This window comes from Pholis gunnellus (genome assembly GCF_910591455.1).
Source record: "Pholis gunnellus genome assembly, chromosome: 21".
NCBI lineage: Eukaryota > Metazoa > Chordata > Actinopteri > Perciformes > Pholidae > Pholis > Pholis gunnellus.
Window position 1 is genome coordinate 18,910,262 of NC_136548.1, and position 13,284 is coordinate 18,923,545.

At 45.5% G+C, this 13,284-nt stretch overlaps 2 protein-coding genes across 2 annotated transcripts in view; both read left to right on the plus strand.

Annotated features, from left to right (window-relative positions):
• The first annotated feature begins 181 nt into the window (after positions 1-181).
• chmp6b (charged multivesicular body protein 6b) lies at positions 182-4,722 on the plus strand. Its single transcript, XM_079182379.1, has 8 exons — positions 182-362; positions 944-1,053; positions 1,453-1,540; positions 1,624-1,710; positions 1,825-1,890; positions 1,972-2,052; positions 2,186-2,285; positions 2,532-4,722. Exons 1-8 carry the CDS (start codon positions 300-302, stop codon positions 2,579-2,581), a joined length of 645 nt encoding a protein of 214 aa, XP_079038505.1. The 5' UTR covers positions 182-299; the 3' UTR covers positions 2,582-4,722.
• Positions 4,723-8,272: 3,550 nt separating this feature from the next.
• Positions 8,273-13,284, plus strand: part of baiap2b (BAR/IMD domain containing adaptor protein 2b) — a 60,573-nt gene continuing 55,561 nt past the window's right edge. The window contains exon 1 of the mRNA XM_079182378.1: positions 8,273-8,384. Within this exon, the coding sequence (XP_079038504.1) occupies positions 8,310-8,384 (75 nt within the window). The 5' untranslated portion in view covers positions 8,273-8,309. The remainder of the gene's footprint in view (positions 8,385-13,284) is intronic.

Here is a 13,284-nt window from a genome sequence, read left to right on the forward strand (position 1 = left end):
TACTATTATGTTGCATTGACGCTAGTCTGACTATAGTTGTTCTGAAGTTTCCCTCTATAGCCACTGGAGGGCGCCAAATACTCGTGATTCTAACCAAAGTGTGATCATTCCTCCCGTTTTTTGTCCCTGCCCAGCCACCGTCCTTCCTACTGTGGGTGTGGACACCAGAGCAGATGACGACACAAACAATGGAGGAGCAGCTACAGTAGTCTGCTTCCTACAAGTTGTAAAAACAATAGTTATAAATCGGCTCAGTTTCACCGTTTCTTTCCTGGTCGGAGCTGTGATGCTGTGTCAGAATGGGAAATCTATTCGGAAAAAAGAAACACAGCCGAGTGACAGAACAAGACAAAGCGGTGTTGGTAAGAGTCACAGCTAACGTTAGCCTCGACACTGAACAAGTCACGCCAGACTGCGTGTAACAAATGTGCTAATTTAACTACATCGCGTCATCAATAATCGTACACAGACAGTTTATACAAAACAACTTCATAATGTAACATTCTCCAAGTTACTCTTCAATTCGGCATGAATACAACTCAATATATCCTCTTAGATTTATGCATTAATCTCCGATTCTTCCTTCAAATTGCTCGATTGAGAGCCGAAGCAAACAGCATAACTCGTTTATAGAAATTGAGACATAAACTACTTTTACCCAAAGTACTGCCGATTTGATCCGAAGAGTCCCACCGTGAGTCTGGCTTCACTGTAACACTTGGTATCGCGTCTGTGTGTCACTGGATGTGAATGTTTGAATATTCACATTACAGCTGCTGCAGAGTTACAGTGTGACGAAACCGATCAAACAGCAGCTTCAGTATCTGAAGCCAGTGTTTGGATCCTGAAGCTGCTGTTTGGATCCTGAAGCTGCTGTTTGGTATGAGTGAGTCTGAAGTGAGTCTGTGTATCAGTGAAACGGTTTCTCTCTGTTTCACTGCAGCAACTGAAGCAGCAGCGAGACAAGCTGAGGCAGTACCAGAAGAGGATCAGCCTGCAGCTGGAGAAGGAGAGACTGTTGGCGAAGCAGCTGCTGAGGAATGGGAAAAAAGAGTGAGTGTTTAAAAACACGTTAACGTGAAGAGAAAGAGGAAACAGAGGACGCAACCGCTAGAGCTGACAGATCCCTCCAGATGTGTGCTTTCTGACAGATGTTATCCACATCAGACATCTTTGTTTTTGTTCATAAATGAAACATTTCAAAATATTCAGGCTCCTAAAATCCTCATCTGTGTACATTTTAAAGTTGCAGCAGAAACATAATGAGCTGTAATTTAATAAAATCGAAATGTTGAATCAGTTTTTTGTAAATATTTAGTTTCTGGTCACAGAACCAAAGGAAGCTTTTCTACATCTGAGAGATAATGTCTTTCTTCTCAGGAACATTTTATTCTTCATTTATGTTCATTTCTTCCGACTGATCCTGACTCGACTTTCTCTTGTGTTGAACAGTAAAGCGCTCCTCCTGCTGAAGAAGAAGCGCTACCAGGATCAACTTCTCGACAAGACGGAGAACCAGATCGGAAACCTGGAGCGCATGGTGAGGACTCCACCGACCCGCCGGCGAAGCTAAACGGCACGACGGTGAAACTTAACACCAAACTCTTGTTCTGCGTTCCACAGGTTCAGGATTTGGAGTTCGCTCAGATCGAAACCAAAGTCATTCAAGGGCTGAAGGTTGGAAACGAATGTCTGAAGAAAATGCACGAGGTAGGCGACGAACGCACCGCGGATCGTCTTTAAATGAACATGCTGGTGCTCTGGTCGATGCTTGTTGATGCTTGTTGATGCTTGTTGATGAGCTCTGGGTGACTCTTTCTTCAGGTGATGTCTGTTGAAGAAGTGGAACGGATCATGGACGAAACCCAAGACGCCATCGAGTATCAGAGAGTACGTCTCCGCCTTCATCTGTTCGTCTGATCTACAACATGAAGATGTTTGTTGTTTACTGGGAGCTTGTTGTCTTCACAGCAAATAGACGACATGCTGGCCGGCTCCTTGACTCAAGAGGATGAAGACGCTGTGCTCGCTGAGCTGGAGGCCATAACTCAGGTCGGTGTGTTTGTTTACGCTCTGGGTGATCATCTTTCTATCCGTCGCTCATCTGTGTGTTTAAAGTAGAAGTTTAAACCAAGGAGCAGCGTCCACGTGTTCCATCACCCGTTGTCTCTGTTCACGTTCTCAGGGAGACGTTGAGCTTCCAGAGGTTCCTGAAGACGAGCTGCCAGATGTTCCAGAGGTTCCAGAGGTTCCAGAGGTTCCAGAGGCCACGGAGAAGAAACCAGGTTTGTCCTCCACTTCTTATTACAGCTCTGAGTCACTGGAGAATCATATATTAATATAACTATAAGAAGCATAAATACGTCGTTTTCTACCAGTCACACTGCAGGAAAGTGTGTTTATAGAACAAAGTAGAGACTGATGTTTAGTTTCGGTGTCTTCTAACGTTAAACTCTTTAATCCCCACAATGCATTGCATGACTTTGCTTAGTCGATGCTCTGACCTTCATCCGTGTGTCTGTTTGTCTCAGAGAGGGAGCGGTCCAGGAAGAAGCCGGAGAGAGAGATGCTCGCTGCGTAAAGAACCAGACTTTCTGATGGATCTTCTCCTCATTTACCTTCAACCACACAAACATGAGCCCCCCCCCCCCCCCCCCCCCCACCCCCCAGAGGCCTGTGATGAGGGGACAGCAGCCTCTCCTCTTCCTCCTCTTCCTCCATCATAAATCACTCGGCTGCTGCTCGTCGACACATGAAGGACCGCTGGAGCGCTGTGAGATCACATGACTGTGCCTAACCGTTGTTTCACTCGTGTTCACCAACAAACCACTTTACGAGCATCGACTTCACTTAAACACGCGTCTGTTACTCGTTTAATTCTTCAGATGAGCTCAGACGTCTTCATCACGCGCGTAGCTTCATCAGGTTCTGGTTTGTCTGGTTTGAGGTGAGTGGGGATTCATTCGTGACGCTCAAGGAAGTGAAATTTAACATTTTTTAAATTCAGCAGCGACATCTTATTCCTTTTACACATAAAACACGAGTTCCTCTGGATCCGCTGAGCGGCTTTAAACCTGTTCACTGAGACGACTTTCCACCAAAGAAGACCTCTGAGATCTGAGAATCCACCTGAACTGAATCGAACGTCTCTGCTCTGTAAATCACACGATCGATGTAAGAACACGGTAACACGTCATGTTTACTGTCATGATGGCGCTCCGATCACCAAACAAACCTTTTTCTTGCTTTTTAATAATGAAAAAAACATGAACAATAAACTTGTAAAAGAAAACACTGACATCATTTTAAAATAGTTCTTTAAAATAATGACAACGTGATATCAGTTCAACATTTGTTCTCGCGACCCACAAACTGTGACATCAGAGAAGAAGATCGGTTTGTTTGTGAGCTTCTAGATCAGAAACGCTGATCCATCGTGATGCTGCTTCCTCACGTCCTCTTGTATCTGCTCTGCAAAGCATTGTGGGTCAGAAAAGGCTTTCATTCTGCAAAACGTGACCGGATGTTGTAGACCATGCTGGTACTTTTAGCCGTATTACATCTGACATCCAGTGTACTGAGACACACTTTCTGGAGTACTGAATAGTTCGGTAGTATTTGTACCTTTTGAGAAGATGCTCCGTGTTGTTCTCACCAACCAATCAGAGCAGAGGAGGGGGTCTTAAAGAGACAGTGTCTCAGGTGAATACAGGTATATTCTGACAGAACAATAATGTGTTTTTAATATTAAAGCATGTAAACGTGTTCGAGTAGAAACCAAAAACATACAAGTCTGAACCTTGACTTGCGCGTCTCCTTTAACATCGGAGTAAATGAAAGCGGAACATCAGGAGGACGGAGTGATGGAACCTTTGTTCTTGTCATCGTGGTGAACCGACCCTTTAAACAGCCGTGATGAAGACAGAAGCTCGTCTGCCTCAGTCGTCCCAGCCGGGGAGTTATTAGGAATAGTTTGACCCTCCTGGAACTTCCTCTGAAGTACAGAAACATTTGCATCAGCATCTGTTTGGCTGAATATTCCCTCGGTCTGACCTCTTCTCAAGCAGCTTTAACTAATCTCACTCTGCTCCTCTTGTGGATCAGTGTCACTGGAGAAGAGCTAATCACATCAGCTGTGGGTTTACCTGAAGACAGACAACGGTAATCTCTCCTCAGTAAGAACTGAACAGAACCCACCGAGTATTATCGTATCAGTAATAATAAGTACTTATTTTACTGCTCGCTTGTATGGATCTGTGTTACATTGCTGTGAGAAAGATGGCCGACATTCATAAAGCTTCAACTTGTGTTTCTTTGAAGAGCCGTCAAACTAATAATCTGTAAATCAGTTAATCTCACAGACAGAAAACAGAGATGACGTCGTTTCATCAGCGCAGCGTCAAACTGCTCGTCTCATTGGTCTGGAAGTTGTTCCTCTCTCTCTCTCTGTCTCTCTCTCTCTCTCTCCATCCTTTTTACAATAAAAGTGTTTTTATCTTCATACTGTGTTTGCACACTGCAGTTCTAATGTTCCACCGTCGAACACGAGGTGGAGACAAACATGTTTGTGTTGTGAGGTGACGCGGTCGGACTCGGTGCTCGTTGTTGTGCTGAATAACAGAAGATGTGTTGCTGTTTCCTGAGATGACCCTTTCATGTTTCTTTTATATAAATCATAACTGAAGTTATCTGAAGACACTTTTCATAAAGAGCAGGTCTGCACCTGGTCTGTACCACCAGCTCCATAAAGAAAAAGCTTTTTCCTGTTTGCTGTTGAAGAAGTTGACTGAGCTGCACAGCAGACTACAGATACAGATGTTGTGAGAAGGTTAGATTTAGACCAGAGACCAGCACCAGCTAGACCTTTTCAAAATAAAAGGAAGTCGTTAAACATTCTGACCTTTTGAGGTATTTTCATCACACAAAGCCTGTGTATTGACGTTCCATTGTTCAGGCCGTGTGCGAGCCTGAAATAGTCTGAATTGGTGTCTTTGTGAAGTCCCTGAACCCTTCACACTGACGCTCTGTTTCTGAATGGACTCTGAGCACTAACAGCCCATCAGTGCTGTGTGGGAGTGGGCGGCGCACAGACAGGAACCATGAATGTCAGAGCGCCGCGCGGATGAATCACGGACGTGGATCTGAGGCGCAGATTGGCTGAGAGGACGATGGTGAGTAGGATGGTCATGAAGGCGAGATCAAATGCTGCTGAATGGATGCTTCAAGTATGTAGGTGTGTGTGTGTGTGTGTGTGTGTGTGTGTGTGTGTGTGTGTGTGTGTGTGTGTGTGTGTGTGTGTGTGTGTGTGTGTGTGTGTGTGTGTGTGTGTGCACTGCCCACCCAGATACTTGCCTACCTGACTACACCTCCACCATGCACTGAATATACAAACACAGGCAAAGCTCAACTCTTAGAACATATCTAATATATAGTCTCACGTCCTCAAGAACAAGTCCAAGTCACATGACAAGTGTTCAAGTCTCTCAGGTCTACAGTTCCAGAGCATTGATACCGAAATGTTTTTCTTTTCTTAAAGGTCTAGTGTGGAGGATGTGGCGCCATCTAGCCATGAGGTTTCAGATTGCAACCAACTGAGACTTCTCTGGATGCCGAGCGTCTCGGAGAACTACGGTGTCCGACGAAGGGAACAGGAATGATCTAGAACCGGTGTTTGCTTCGTCCGTTCTGGGCGACTGTAGACGCTCTGTGTGAAGATACAAACTCATTCTGAGGTCACGAAAACACAAGGATTCTTATTTTAAGATCATCGCAATGAACAAAACGTGTAAGTATCATAAATGTTTTTTTTGCAACAGAGTTTATTTTCTGCAATAATCCAAAAGCAATGGAACAATCACACTGGCTCAACAACAAGCCAGCTCCTGTTGGACTACAGAAGTACGTCATCGATGCACCACAGCCCCGTCCAGGTCTTCTGTTTAGTGACGTGTCTGCTGCATTCACACCCCAGCCGGCCCCGCAGCGACAGAGCGCTCGGTTGTGCGGCAGTAGTGCCACTTATTGGCCCTCTAACACCAAGCGACGACAAACGCACGGCGACTAAAGTCTTTTGTTCCCTCGTGGCCTCGTTGTGCAGGTCTAGAGCTGAGGACACGTGATTGGCCACCGCAGAATGATGTCCGCTTGTTTTCTCCAAAAAGACAAACTGAACATCAGTTTAAGTTCAAGTGTTTCAGGATTGCTGACCTTTAAAAAAACATTTTCCTTTTATTGTGTGAATTGTACATAACTGAGACCTAAACCCTTTATTGCACAGACCTGATGATTATATATTCACGGTCTGTAGCTGGTTTATAGGTTAAAATGTGAGACTTGAATCTTTGTGTTTTCCAGTTTCAGCTCAAGTCTCAAGTCCTCATTGTTGTCTCAAGCCCAAAGCTCTGCTTAATACTTAAACTAACCATGATTAACAATCATTATCTTCATTCATTTGTGTTTAATTAGACTTCAAGATGGATTGTCAGTCAGCAAACATAATAAAAACCTATTCAATTATAGAAACTAATTGCAGGGATTGAATACCCACGGAGGAATAAATCCATAGCCTCTCTGAACGATGCTGTTTGCTCTCAAACATGCCGGATTGTTTTTCATTAACTGTCTGCAGTTTGGTCTCTTCGGGTTTGTTTTAATCACATGTGACAATCAAAACAAAACACTTTATTCTCCTCCCGGCTGCCAGCGGCCCTAAAATATCAAAATAAAATTGAGCAGAATAGAAAAAGGTGTGACTGGTCTTCTGTTATCTTCTGCTGGATAGATTTTTTGTTAAAACAAGTCTCATGCCAAGGCCTTCAGATCGTGATGCACTAAGATGTGTGGGATTCCCCAACCCACCATGTGGCTCCATCCCACTCATCCCAACCAGAGCCCACTCAGCCAGGAGGAGTGGAGCCACACAAATATAGAGCCGCTGAATAAACACACGAACAACAGTTCAGCTCTGTTCTCCAGATATATTAAATGGTCCACTGTCAACCCCATAAACAGTCCTACATATGTGGAAAGTATCTCAGCTACTACATTATTTAAAATAATAAATATTAACCAAAAGCCAACCCCAGACACTGCAGGAGAAGATAAGAATATCTCGATAATATCCCAGAGATTTGCTGTTTGTGTAGATTGTTCTGAATCAGTATGTCGACTCTTCTGGTTATGGGATGGAGATGTTTGCTCCAGGTCTTCTCAATGGTTGTAGCAGAGGCGGAGGAGTGGGCAGCGCGTGACACAGCGGAGGAGGCGAGGCCTTTTAAATGCTGTGCGGCGTTCACGGACTCACCGTAAAGTCCCACGTCGCACTTGCTGATGTTTTCTGTTCAGGGTCACTTCGGGTTAATTGATGCTAGAGAAGCAGAAAGAAAGAAGGGCGGCAGAGGATAATACATCATTTATGTTATGATTCAATTGTTAAGAAAAAGTGATATGCCCACTAACAGCTGACTCCAGAGTTTTGTCCAGTCCTGAAAATAAATAGATGTAATACCTGAATATGTGACATCAGAGAGCACAACTCGAATACAAAACTAACTACGTTGTCTCGCTTAGTGCTTATATATGTATTCATTAATGTCGAACCTAACGTTTTTATTAAATAAATAAAATAACATGACGATTTCGTCCAACTTACATGTACATTATTCATCTACAGACAGTAGGACAGTGTCCAATCATGTGCTATGGAGAGTGCAGAGTCAGACGCTAAACACATGAGCAGGACTCAAGCTCCGGTCTTCATGTGTCTTTGGGTGAAACATTTGACTGGAAATACGCAAATACGCACCACTGAGCACAACGTATCAACGTGATGGGGGGGGGGCAGATCATTGAACACCTTCTGATGATCTCAATATGTCCTTCAGGATTAAACCTCTGCTTAAGACACACAAATTATTATTTTTTTCTTTTTTCTTGACCTACATGGTGGTTACATTTAAAAACACAGATATCTCCCATGTTGTCCCACAGTTGTATCTTCAACTTTACCGACCTGTTGTACAAAACATCCAAAATGCCGAACGGATCATGTCCTCTTTTCGCCAGGATGCCACGGCTCATTTCCCACCGTCCTTGAAGGCAGCACCGCCCCTCTCCAAGTGAGTCCGCCTCTGCGCTCCAACCGAGAGGCACCGACCGCCTGGCTGCGTGGGGAGCCGGTGTGGGCGCAGCGGAGGACTTTCCTATAAAAGCAGGGATCCCACCCAGCCGAGCTCGTCTCTCCGTCAATCCCGGAATCAGTCGCGTCGTTTCGGGGGAAACCTCAGCCTAAAAGGAACATCTTTCTGTCTATGGTTCTGACTGACGCTCCATCAAGGATGTCCCGGACCGACGAGGTGCACCGTATAACGGAGAATGTCTACAAGGTAAGACGGGACTGGTTGCTTGTTTCCATGCCGCTCTCCACGCGTCCTCCTGCCGCGGAGGGACACCTGCTGCTCCCGGTGGACGGCTGGTTGTTAGAGGACAGACAGTGGACAACTTTGACACAGTTCAGGACGGTCTGGTGTGAAGTGATTTCATGATAAAGACATAAGACGCGTGGGTCAGTCTGAGACTGTGAATCCTGCTCATAGAGACTGATGTTGCGTTCCTTAAAGGTTGAAGGATCAATGATTTAGTCTAAGACATAAGACATGTTTACAAAGCCTGTCACTGTTATTAGAGATAAAAACATTGTTTTTATCTCTTTCTCAGTCTGACAAACCGTCAACAAAGTCCAATTACAACCATAAGAAATGTTAAATGTAATCAAAGAACTGCTAATCCAATAATTGGCAGTATGGACTAACTGATTGATTTTTAGCAGGAGTGAAATCTCTCTGAAAGCATCCAACCTGTCCTCCATCTGCTCTTTGTGTGCAGTAGAATAGAGCGAGTGAGTCATGTAAATGTCATGGTGCCTGCGGGGCAGTTCAGTTTCAAGTTGCTCCACACATTGCAGAGGAGAAGCCGTCACCATCGGTGGGAAATTCTAATGCAAGCAGCTGAACTAGACATTATGTGTGAGAGGGTGCAGATCATTGACCTAAAGAGGCTGGGGACCCTTAAAGGGGACCACGTGGGACCCAGCAGTCTTCATTTGGGGGTCTTTATTCTCGGTAAAGACTTTATATGTTCTCAGCTGTGTTGTTGATTTATTGATGCCTTTTAGAGGGAAATCAGTGAGGAGGTGAAGGTGAACTGTAACTTTGCCGTTGACCCGGTGCTGCTGCAAAAACCTCCAGTTTGCCGGACCCCAAATCTGAGATTCTGGGTTCAATGAGTCCAGAAGCAGTTCAGTGACTCGGGTCAGAGGAAGGAGAGAAAACACTAACTGTTTAGGGAAATCTCGACATCGTCTGAACACACCGACCGGCACTCGTCGAAACTTGAGAGGCTAAAGGTGACAAACGCTCTGCTCCTCCATTGTTGTTGGAGCTCTTCAGCAGAGGAGGAGGAGGTGTTCCTCCTCAGTTTCACTGCTCTCAGTGCTCCTCTCCAGGTGAGGCGGATTTCAGCAATGGAAGCACGACAAGGGTTCTTCTCTATGTGAGGAAACTTGTCACCGTTCGACCCGCCTCCACAAGAGCACTCGGAGGAAAAACCACACCGCCTAAAAGCTACAGGAGGAGGTGCTGGAGGATGCAGGAGAAGAAGGGCTTACTGAGCCAAAGCATTTAGAGGAGGTCAGGTCAGCGAGAGTTCCTGCTCATAGTGTGGCAGAGACGGGATGGTGTCACTTAAGAATTTAGGCTGCAGAGGAAACGATGTGAGTCATCTCAGTTTGTGGCCGACTTTAAAGCTCCATGAAAGCACACAAACCCCCTCACTCTGTCCCTGAAGATGCTCTAATGAGGGATCAATGGTGCTCAAGGAGAAGGCGCCTAATGTTGGGACCTGTGGAAGGTTTCTTCGCATCGTTAAGAAGAGGAGGAGGAGGAGGAGGAGGAGGAGGAGGAGGAGGAGGAGGAGGAGGAGGAGGAGGATGGACGGACAGAATGTGCTGGCACTGCAGCGTATAAGGAGGAAGTTTCTGTATTAAATGAATGATGAAGTGATTAGATGATTGGCAAAAGATGAAGGGTGATGACATTTGAATCATAGATTAACAGGAACATTGTGTTTCCAGCTCTCTGCTGGATATCATTATAAACTGGAGGATCTTTGGGTTCTGAACCTTCGTTCAGGCAAAAGAAAAAATGAGGAGATGCTGCTTTTGAGCTCTGGAGATAAGTGATTGGCATTTTTCTATAACTGAAAGACAGACTAATGGATTAAGAAGCGTGACCATTAGTTGCCTCGGCAAGAGGACTCCAGCGGTGCCATCATGCAGCAATGCAGCCGCGGGGTTTCTTCCTGTCATCAGCAGGCTGCATCATTACGGAGTCAGCAGGAGTGAGCAGAAGCAGAGCGCCGCTGCCAGCTTGACCCGCCGCTGGGCGCTGATTGCAGGAGGCTGATGCTCGCTGGTGCTGCAGTGGTGCCCCCCCCCCCCCCCGATGACGGAGCTGAGCTTTGTGTGCGGCTATATTCAAAGACACCAACAGGTCTTTGTTAATTCATTAAAGGCGTGTGGGAGATGAAGAGGCCCAGAGGTGCCAGCTCCCATTAGACAACACTCTGTTCCTCCGCTGAGGAGAGACGACAAATGTCAGAGATTAAATCCTGCAGCATCAAGATGGGGATCAGCAGCATCAATTACAGAACGTAATATCACAATGAAGCAGGAAGTAGTGTGAGTGCATGCCTCCACCAACACCACTCCGTCCATCAAAACACACGTATGATGCTGATTGGCTGTTGATATTGGACTTACACACACTGTTTACCTCAATCCTGTCGGTAAATATCTGTTTTGTTTTTTTTCCACGATGACTTGCGCACAATGACATGTGAGTCAGCATCGTCTGCGCTGCGACTGGAGAGCGTTTGTGTGGAGAGTTTGTCAATAGATTTCATATTTGAATCACAGGGCAGCTGCAGATGGTTAAAAACAGAAGAGTGAGGTTTAATTATTCCCAGGTGGTTCTATGCAAACTGAGGTTGATGACCTTTCCCTCGATCAACAAAGGCTTGGTTTAGTTTTTTTGTTTGTTAGATGATTAGCTGCCAGAATACAATAACTCAAAATCAACAATAAAGGCTGAACCTCGCTGCTCTGCTGCTGAAACAAGAGATGCTCAATGTCATTTTTGGATGACTCACACTGGCCGATGTGTGTGTGTGTGTGTGTGTGTGTGTGTGTGTGTGTGTGTGTGTGTGTGGGCAGTGTCTCACGACTGCATATATGTGTGTGTGTTTTGCCTGTTAGTCAGAGACTACCGCTGAGAGGCCGGCACTGTATCTGGCTCTGTAACGCTACGTCGCATCAGAAAAATGCAAATACCAAAGGGAGTTCAGCGTTGGGTGTCAAGTGAGACGTCCCTCTGGATTTGCTTTGTTGAATGTGGGCAAACTGTGTTTCCTCAGGTTGTTGTGGCTGCTGAACGAGCTCCATCTGTATGTGTATTCAGCCGAGCGCTGTAATCCCAACAACGCTGCAGGCTGCGATTGTTGAGAGGAGCTCGAGTGTCGGGGCGAGGCTGGCTTCAGATTGTGTTTGATGGAGTGGATTATCAGAGACAGATCAGCTGGTCAATTGATAGATTTTTCATGCTTTCTTCGTTGTGTGTGTGTGTGTGTGTTCTCGTGTTATTCTACGCATCATGTCCTCCAGCTCCTCGTGGAGGATCTCGGGGCGTCGCAGGGCCAGATAGCATCAGGTGTGGTTGATATTAATATGGTTTATGAAAACACATGTTGGGTTTAGCAATATATAAACGTCATCAAATCAGTGCAAATCCTGTCAGTCCAACATCGCCGTAAAGCAGTCCTGCTTATTGATCATCATCTGATTTATCGACAACTATTCTGATTGTCAGTTAATTGACAAGTGTTGATCGGACGAAACAAGAGCTTTGAAGATGGAAACGTCAGCGTTGCGTTAGGGTTGGTGCTCTGGAGGAAATCAAGTATCAAATACCTCTATTGATATTGTGACGATGCTGTAGGGTTCACCACAAATATTTATTGTGGATAAGTAATCATCAGTAATGTGGATATAATGATTAAGTGGTTAAAGGAAAATAATAACGGCTAGAACAGTCAGGTGAGAAATGTCCATCATGTCACAGTAATGCAGCCTTTAAAACCAAGAAAAGACAAACACTGATGAGACCTCGTCTGTCTCATATCAACATATTGTTGTAGACATAATGTTGGTGGCATCAGGCTTGTTTTCTGTCCCTATTGGACATTCAGCTGATGAAAGATCACTTTGCCTTATTGTTCAGAAGCAGCGTTCTGAAACGTACACAGCATCGATCTCTCCTCTCGATGCTGTGTTAGTGTTTGTATTGCTGTCACCGAGGGATCGTCCTCTAGTGATTGGATCCACAAATCCCTCCGTAAATATTGTCATATTTCCAACTCCACCCTCCTCCAAGACGCCAGGCTATGGCAGCGCTCATGTGAAGCCAAAACTATTTGTTCTCAAGGGAGGGATTTCTTTCTCTCCAATGTGTGGGGGCTGTGAGTAATGCTAGCGAACACTTTATCCCCACACTCACAAGCTGCTCAGCTTCCCCCCTGTGGAGCATTTCTTCACCAATGTGGACACAAACCAGAAGATTCCAGTCAACAATAGTAGTTTTCCAGCCATTTTCTCAAACGTACTGCAAAAAGACTCAGTTTGTATAGTTTGTATCATGACCACAGCCAGAGTTTCATCCATATTCAGTTGGATTGTGATCTGGTATATTGCTGTCTTATCAGTTATCGTCTGCTGGTTGTGTGTTCTCAGACAGCTGCTGCTGCAGGTGAGAGGTGGGAAGATGAAGTGCAGCAGTGGATGGACGGACAGAGGGAGAGGTTTCTTTATTTTTTATTTCTTCCCTCCACACTTTGAAAAGCACCGACCAGTGCAGACGGAGCTGCTCTGTTCATGTCTGAGGTCATTTGAGGTGAAACGAGCCTCTAGCCTCGGCTCTCATGTGGACGGAAGCGTATCGAATCCAAACGCTCTGCTCAGGCAGGAATCCTCCAGTGTGATTGTTTCAAACCACAGATTCCTCCTCTCTGATTAGTCACACATGCTTTCACCTCTGTTGTCTCTGTTCGGAGCTACATCGCTGGCTTTGTGCTTCTGTCCCTGCAGAATAATGCGCCTCCTCAAGCTCCGGGGCTTTGTTCTAGCTCCGTGCCTCGTTACTAATCTTTGGGCAGCATCAGAGTCAGCGAGCGTCA